The following is an 8978-nucleotide window of genomic DNA, read 5'->3' as shown; positions in this document are numbered from 1 at the left end:
GGCTGATGAGGACAGGGGCGGTCCGGGCTCCCACAGTCCCGCCCCTCCCTGCCGGGGCCGTGCGGGAGCCCCCCAGGCCGCGTCGCTCGTGTCCCCGCCCAGCCCCGCTTTCCAGGCCCTGGAGCCAGCCGCCGCGAGGTTGCCGGGACGGGAGAAGCCGCCGCCGCCTCCTCTGTCCCACAGGCGCTGTCCGGGGCCTCAGCCTGCGCCCCTCGCCCGGGCATTTCAGTTCCTAGGTCTGCCTCCACTCTCGTTGTATGAAAGCTGGAAATCGCCGTCTAAAGCCCATCGCCTCCCCTACACCCCGACGGTTATGGGGGGATGCAGAGTAGCCTAATTCCCATTGCAATGTGGAGACGGGCCTGCAGCGAATCCCTCATCGGGGGAAGGAACCGGGGTCTGGGTCTCCTTGACAATGGTGTAAAGCCGCGAACCACGCCAGGGAAGTCAGTGGATTTCTAGGGCGGTGAAAGCCTGGGCGATGAGACTGAAGGCATGTCTACACTATAGACTTAAGTCTCTTTAAGTAATTACTGCGGTGGCTGATGTCCACACAACCCTCCTTCTGTTGGAGGTGCCTGTCCTCACCAGGAGTGCTTCCACACACTAAAGAGGGGCAGTGTGGGGGACAGAGATCAGCTCCCCGCTGGGAGCCCACTTGCCCCCCACCCAGGCTCTTGGCTCCCTGCTCCAGGCTAGGAACAGGAGGGCAGCCTCCCCAGCTTCATGGCTACCTGAGTGGGGGAGCCTCCAGGCAGCAGCCAGGTTGGGAGCAGGGAGCCAGGGTTTCTTTTCAATTTCATAGCTCCAGCATGGAGCTGTGAAATAGACAAGACAGCCAAGTGTGGATGTAAGTAAAACAGTGTGTACACAGACACTGCTGCCCCCTAACTACATTGACATAAACCCTACTTCTCTCATGGAGGTGGAGTTATTGTGTCAGTGTAGCAGGGCACTTACATGGGTGGGACAAGGCTCTAGTGTGTACACTGACATAATTAGGTCGACGTAAGCTGCCTTAGGAGCACCTAATTGTGTAGTGCAAACCAGGCCTCACAACCTGCTGGTAGAGCCATGCAGAGGTTCTCCCAGTTGGGATATCTAACATTAAACTCTCTGTTGATACTTTGTTTCCTTAGCCAGGAAAAAAAGCTACAATTCTTGAAAGCGCAGTTAGGTTCTGGCATAGTTATGTATTTGCAACATGACTGATCATAGTCAGCCCACACCAGTTACTGTAAAATATCTCTACTATTGTGTAACACTCTTCACTAAGAGACCAATACCGCTTGATAGTTGATTTCTCTATAAAGTTTCCCTGAGTCATTCATTTCTCACTCCAAAATTGGACATGACAAATTTCCAACCAGCATCATACTGAGCTTACATATAGAAGCAAAGGCAAAACCTAACCTAAACTTCATTTCCCCAATACTAATTTCTCCCTACTGTTACTGACACCTTCTTGTCAACTGTCTGTAATGGGCCACTCTCTTACCACTTCAAAAGTTATTTTCCTCCCTTAGTATCCTGCTGTTAATGGATTTATCTCATTAGATTGACCTCACACTTGGTAAAGCAACCCCCATCCTTTCATGTATTTATACCTGCTCCTGTATTTTTCACTTCATGCAGCTGATGAAGTGGGTTCTAGCCCACAAAAGCTTATGCCCAAATAAATTTGTTAGTCTCTAAGGTACCACAAGGACTCCTCGTTGTTTTTGTCCTTCTTTGGGCACTCCACAGCCCACGTAACTCATGACTTGGCCCTATGCCCGTCTCCAAAAGCAGGACCAGAGGGAGAGACAACAGATCACTGTCAGACTGCAACTCCAAACTTTTCAGCATTGATACACAAATCAGTTATGGGGAAGGATTTGTGCCTCTATTTCCAGGGCAGATTAAGGTTAACTGGCTCATGGTTCCATTGAAATGTTGGGATCCCCAGAGCCACTTCTTCCCAACTCTCCTCCTTTATCACTTTCCTAACCACATTCTCTCTCCTTGCTGTATACTACATCTAGGCAGCAGCAAAGACAAATTCTATAAACATGCTATTTTGCCTACTGCTAAAGTCTGGCATTTTACCTGCTGATACCATGTCCTCAGTGGTCAGGAAACTCTTGACCACCACTGGGTTCAGTTCCTCAAGGCAAGGTGTTCAGCATGTTGACTCAGTTATGTGATAGAGTTTCTTACACCCTTGACAGGGTATTAAAAAATGGGTGCCTAATGTTAGGCTCCTAAATCCTTTTTAGGAGCTTAAATCAGTTGTCTGGTTTCCTAAAGTGCTGCACACCCAGCAGCTTTTATTGAAGTCCTAGCCTGAAACACATTCCCCACCAGGAATTCTTCCTGCCATACATACATCCACATTTTTTTCTCACCTCACAGAGGAGTTCAACACCTGTACCACCCGAAAATAAGAGAGAAAGAGGAAAGGTGCCAGAACTGAAGATTGTATAGCCACTGCCGATGTTCTCAATAATCAGAAATGATATTTTATAGAAATAAAATGAGAATTATCTTTGCTTCCACCATTGCTTTACAAAGTTGATACTCTTTACATGTAGTTTTCAAGGGTGATCAAATATACTATGGTGGATGGACAGGATGTTAGAACTGGTATGGATTAGGGAGTCACTGCTATAAAAGACCTGAGGGTGCTCCCATGCAGGCTGTGTACCTATTGGGTTCCGGGAAGTGGGTGGGCGGAAGTCCGCCCACTGCTAAAGGATCCCCGCCCCCAGCCTAAGGGGAGGATCTACATGACCTGGCAACCAACTGATTTCAGGGGACAACTAATGAAATAACAGGGACAGGAGTGTGGTCACAGGGTCAAAAGAAGGGAACCTGATGGGGACACCGAGCAGAGAACCCCGGACAGCGCCCACTGCTCCTCGAAGGTGTCAAGGGAGTCAGTGGACGCTGCCCAGAGGAACTCTGCCCAGATACGTGAATGGACAGAGGATTGGAAACAGGCCCCACAGTCACAGGAGACTCCATCGGCCAACCTCCTCTCCCTGGTTTTATAGATGGCCATTTTAGCCAGGGCCAAGAGGAAGTTGACCGGGAGGTCCCGTGACTTTTGGGGCCACTGATAGGGAGTGCATAGAGAAGGAGGTGAGGGGAAAAGTGCAGCCAGAAATGCAACAGGATATCTGTGAGGACCCGGTATAGGGGCTGCAGCCTGGTGCACTCCAAGTAAACATGTGCCAGAGTCTCCCTCATGCCGCAGAAGGGGCAGGTGTCCGGGACAGGTGTAAACAGCACCAAATACACGCCCATGCTCACAGCCCCATGAAGTAACCACCAGCTGATATCCCTGGTGGGCTTCGGGACCAGGGTGGAGTATAGGCTGGCCCACCGGGGCTTCTCACCCTATGCAGGCGGTGTACCTATTGGGGTCCAAGAAGTGGGCGGGCATAAGCTCGCCCACTGCTAAAGGATTCCCCCTCCTCTCCCTGGTTTTATAGATGGCCTGTTTAGCCAGGCCAAGAGGAAGTTGACCAGGAGGTCCTGTGACTTTGTGGGGCCACGGATAGGGAGTGCATAAATGAGAAGGTGAGGGGAAAAGTGTAACCAAAAACGCAACAAAATGTTGGTGAGGAGCCGGTGTAGGGGCTGCAACCTGGCACACTCTAAGTAAGCGTGAGCCAGGGTCTCCCTCATGCTGCAGAAAGGAGAGGTGTCTGGGACAGGGGTAAACTGCGCCAAGTACACGCCCGTGCTCACGGCCCCATGGAGGAGCCGCCAGCTGATATCCCCGGCGGGTCTCGGGACCAGGGTGGAATAGAGGCTGGCCCACCAGGGCTCCTCACCCTATGCAGGCTGTGTAGCGGGGTGGTTACCCGCTCCAGCCCTGACAGGGTAGAAGCCAGCCCTGGGAGAGGGCTAGGGACTAGGAGAAATAGCCCAAGCTGATTGGGGAAGGAGCTACACCTGGGCTACGCCCCAATCAGGGCAGCTGGGCCTTATCAGAAGGCCAGGGCAGCCAGAAGCCGAGTAGTCTCTCCTCTAGCTGTGGAGGGAGACTGGCCTGGCTGCAGGGGCATAAGAGGGTACCTGGGAGTGAGGCAGGGCCGGGGAAGAGCCAGAGGAGTTCCAGTCTGGTGACTACCCAGGCTGCAGGGCCTGGTCCCAGGCCCATAGAGGTACTGGCTGGTAAAAGAAGGCAGCAGGTCAAATCGCCTTGCCTGTGATGAGTGGCTTTTATACTGCAATCTGCCCCAGTGAGTGGGCTAGGTGAGGACTGGCAGTAGCCCAGACTGAGGCAAGGTGGGAGTAGTGGGTGGGGGTTCCCTGGGGAAGGGAGACCCACAGAGATTGTTGGGGTATTGCCGGGGGAAGCACCTCAGAGAAAATGGGCACTGGGGTCTGGGGGGGACATGGGGCCCAGTTATGGCAGATCATTGGCTTGCAGAGCGTGCTCCGGGCTGGAAATTGAGCTAATTCCCTGAGAGACCAGCAAGAGGCACTGCAGGGGTGAGTCCACATGCTTACAGCTGGCACTGATGGTAGCATGCTGAGGGAGCCAAGAAAGCTGGATTGATATAGACAGGGCAGTTGCTGTGAAGGAGGTCACGTAATCACCATAAGATGTTTATTTTACTGTTTCAGAGGCTAGGAGAAGTCTGTTCATATTAGCTAGAGATAGTATCTGTATATTAAGAGATGGGCCTGAACTATTAAATATGTGGATGTTTTGCTCAACCCATTATATACATAGAGGCCAGCTACACAGTTGAGATCCAGATCCAAAGTCCAGAAATTATCAGATTTGGGGGGTTTGGTTTATGCCAATGGTTCCCAAACTGGGGTTTGCAAAATGTATCAGGGGGTTCTCAGAAAAAAAATTCTGTAATGGTGGACAGAGCCATCCCTAGGGACCCCAGGTGCCAGGGCCAGCAGCCCGATCCCCGTGATCATAACTTCCTGGCAGAACAAGTTTAAGCTTTGTTGTAGTCATGTGTTATTTGCCTGGACGGCTCAAGACTCAAATGCTTGTGGGAGAAAATATTTGAGTTGGCTTCTTAAATACCTTCATGCTGGTTCGTACTCCTTGATGAAACATGTAGGAGGCTTAATCGAAGTGACATGAGCTACAAAAGTGAAATCTTGGAGGTGTTGCTGTTTTCATTACGTAATAAAATGAATAATGTAATAATAAATAGTGTGTAATAAGCATGTCATAAAAAAACAAATTATTTCCAAGATCACTGCTTCTATAATTTATGCTCAGGTAAGGGATAAAATCCCTGGAAATATTCATTTTTAGGAGTGGGTTCACAAGATTTGATATTTTCATGAAAGGGGTTCGTGAGTTGTTAAATTTTGAGAACCACTGGTTTAGGCCCATTTCTACTTTAAATACCTCCTTCAGCCATGCCAAGTTAATACTGATGAGTTTTTGCCCAAGATCCAGCATCAGTTTCCCTGCACACCTCACAACTGACGGGTGAGGCACAGAATAGAGAATACTTCGGCTGCAAAGTGTAAGCAAATGTTGGCTGCACAGTCTGTTTCCTTCAACACTCCAGAGCAAGAGATGGTATCACTAGACTAGGACTTTGGAAGAGGGCAAGAAAGGCCAAGCAGGTGGTTGGATGGCTTTGCTTCCTAGAGGAATTCTCCACTTTCCACTTCAGAAGAAACATGGACTCTCCAGGGGCAGAATCTGATCCAATATTCACTGAAAGAATTGTTTCAGAGTAGCAGCCGTGTTAGTCTGTATCCGCAAAAAGAACAGGAGTACTTGTGGCACCTTAGAGACTAACAAATTTATTTGAGCATAAGCTTTTGTGGGCTAAAACCTGTAATTTTTAACACCTTCAACTATAGTACTGGGACTTCTGGATTTTCATCTTGTTTTTTCATGTCTATACATCGATCTGCATTTTCCTTTTCATTCTTCCACCACCAAGCCCTGTGATACACAATATAGAGCAGTTTCCATGTTCTTTGGGGACCGTAATAAAAAACTGAAGTTCATATGAGTGACCCTGTGATGGGTTGGATCACAGAAACCCTCTTGAGAGCTGCCACCCGATGTGCCACGACTACTTCTATCCCTGTTTTCCCTGCCAGCTCAGGACTCCAGCACCCTGTCTTGCTGAGCCAGACATTCCCGTCTGCTCCAACGAAGACTCGGGGTCTGAATTACTTGTCCCAAAGCTGCAGGTTTACCTGAAAACAGCTCACAGAAGTGTGCTTGTCTTTTGCACTCAGATGCCCAACTCCCAATGGGGTCTAAACCCAAATAAATCCATTTTACCCTGTATAAAGCTTATGCAGGGTAAACTCATAAATTGTTCACCCTCTAGAACACTGATAGAGAAATATGCACAGTTGTTTGCTCCCCCAGGTATTAATACATACTCTGAGTTAATTAATAAGTAAACAGTGATTTTATTAAATACAGAAAGTAGGATTTAAGTGGTTCCAAGTAGTAACAAACAGAACAAAGTCACCAAGCAAAATAAAATAAAATGTGCAAATTATGTGTAATCAAACACTGAATACAGATAAGATCCTCACCAGTTCCAGAATGCTCCCTTTTACAGACTAATCTTCTTTTAGCCTGGATCCAGTAATCACTCACACCCCTTTGTTCCAGTTTCTTCCAAGTATCCTGGGGGGGTGAGGAGGCTCTCTCTTTAGCCAGCTAAAGACAAAATGGAGGGGTCTCCCATGGGTTTAAATAGACTTTCACTTGTGGGTAGAGACCCCCCTCCCTCACTCCTATGCAAAGTCCAGCTCCAAGATGGAGTTCTGGAGTCACATGTCCATGCATGACTCACAGTCTTTACAGGCAGAAGCCATTGTCCACATGGTATCTTGTATGTCTCCAGGAAGACTACTTATGTGGATTGGAGCATTCCAAGATGCATTGTTCCCCAAGTGCTTCCTGATCGGGTACTTAACCTTGCAAATTCCTTCCTAAAGAAGCTGACCAAATGCCTCACAAAGCTTACTTAGAAATCAGGCAAGCATACAGCCCATATTCTTAACCTCAAGTACAAAATGATATATGTGTACAAATAAGATTAATAGATATAGTAGACCATAACCTTTACAGAAATATGTTACATGGCACAGGCAGCACAAAACATATTCCCGTTATGTCATATTCCCATAAAGCCTTATGGGAGGTACCGTCACAGACCCCTCCTGGCAGTAGGCAGTAGAAGGGCCAACATCTTGTACATTTCTTGGGAATAAAGGATACTTTTACTTTAAGAGAGAGATGACATCATAATGGCCTACAGGTTGTGATGCTAGATGCTTTTGACATCACAAAGAAACTCTTAGCAACTGTTTAAGCATACACATGACCATTTCATGATGGGAATAGATCTCCCTTGATTGGCAAAGCAAGAGCAGTGTCTGCTGAACCCTCTTGATTCCTCAGCTTGAACACTTCAGAGTCCTCAGCTCAAACAAACTCTCAGTTCAAAATCTCCAGGATTAGCTTGAAAGCCCCCAGTCCTGAAGCTCAGAAGGCAAGCAAAGAGGTAACAAGTTGGCTGAGAGCATTTCAGAAGCATTCTGATAACCGAAGCAGGATGGGTGACTGGAAAAGCTACATCAACACCATTCTAAAAGATAAGAACATTGAAGATGTAGCTATCGTGGGGCACAGTGACAATAAATCAGTGTGGGCTTCCAAGCCAGGGGGCCTACTGGCAGCTATCTCACCTCAGGAAGTGGGGGTGATCATAGGCCATGACAGGAAGGGGTTCCTGCAGACTGGTATCACCATAGCTGGCAAGAAGTGCAGTGTGATCCGCGACTACTTGCTTGTGGAAAAAGATGCTGTGATGGACACCAGAACCAAGGAGGGTGACAACAAGTCCATATGTATTGGCAAGACTCCCAGAGCCCTGATCTTCCTCATGGGCAAAAACGGAGTCCATGGAGGATCCCTCAACAAGAAGGTGCATGAGATGATTGCTAGCATGAAAACCCAGAGTAGCTAGAGCAAAGGACACAGATACTGCCTTCCTGGAGGGCCCATGGAAAATGACCTTACCCTTGCTTTAAAAGAAAGGAAACAAATTCCTGATTTCACTTAACTGTCTCTTTGTCGGTTTCCTTCAGGTGGGATGGAGTGGGGTGGAGGAACTTGCTATTATACTAGCAACCTGCCTGCCCATCGCTTAGGGGGGTGTTGAACACGATTGTTACCCTTACTGACCCCAGCCCCACCGGTCTGTCTCCAAGCCATCTTATGTGGTACCCTGAGCGTTTCCCACTCTCCCGGTTCTCTGTTAGCAATAGCTTTGAGAAAAGGGGGATTTGGTCTCTTTTACTGGCAAGTCCGTGATTGTTGCTCTTTGAGGTCGTTACATCCTGCCCTTCTGCTATTGGTACCTGGAAAGCTCCTTGCTTCTACAAACAGTCATAAAGACTAAGGAATAGCAGGGTTATTTCGGACAGTCAATTTCTATTTTGTTTTGGATAATGTTCCATTAGGCAATTACTAACATGAACTATTCATTTTCTTTCATATTATGGCATTTTATTAGCCAAAGCTCTGTATCATTTTCCATTAGAGGGTTTATTAAAGGCAGAATGTAGCTAGTCCAATTAGTATTGGAACCCTGAAGGGTCGGGTGTCACAAGCTGCACCTCCGCTATGTGTGCTGTGTACATGATAAAGCCACAGTTTGAACAAAGGTATCACTGGAACTAGCCCAGCTAACTTGGGAGGCTAACTATTGATCATCCAGAGTTGGGCTATTATGGCAGCCTCATGCTACCAAACCTATTGACTGACCTGAATTCTGGGTGTGGAACCGCCCCCATTAATCTTTCACCTGTTCACTTCCATTACTGCACATTTTACAGTAACTTTGGAAGGGAAGCAAGTTTTTTTTTTAACTGATTTTTTTAAGCCACCCATACTTTTTGGTGACGATGGGACCGGTTCCTTCCCCATTCAACCCTTTCTTTCCCATGATAAGTACCCTCATACG

General features: G+C 47.9%; 1 protein-coding gene across 1 annotated transcript; it reads left to right on the top strand.

Moving 5' to 3' along the window:
- The first annotated feature begins 6432 nt into the window (after window positions 1-6432).
- Window positions 6433-8732, top strand: PFN3 (profilin 3). Its single transcript, XM_054023726.1, has one exon. The coding sequence runs from the start codon at window positions 7566-7568 to the stop codon at window positions 7977-7979; it is 414 nt and encodes a 137-aa protein (XP_053879701.1). The 5' UTR covers window positions 6433-7565; the 3' UTR covers window positions 7980-8732.
- The last annotated feature ends 246 nt before the right edge of the window (window positions 8733-8978 follow it).

This window comes from Malaclemys terrapin, chromosome 3, assembly GCF_027887155.1.
Source record: "Malaclemys terrapin pileata isolate rMalTer1 chromosome 3, rMalTer1.hap1, whole genome shotgun sequence".
NCBI lineage: Eukaryota > Metazoa > Chordata > Testudines > Emydidae > Malaclemys > Malaclemys terrapin.
This window is presented reverse-complemented; position numbering and strand designations above follow the sequence as displayed.

Bases quoted from the DNA above. Each gene is read 5' to 3' on its own strand.
- PFN3 (XM_054023726.1), top strand. From the start codon at position 7,566: ATGGGTGACTGGAAAAGCTACATCAACACCATTCTAAAAGATAAGAAC.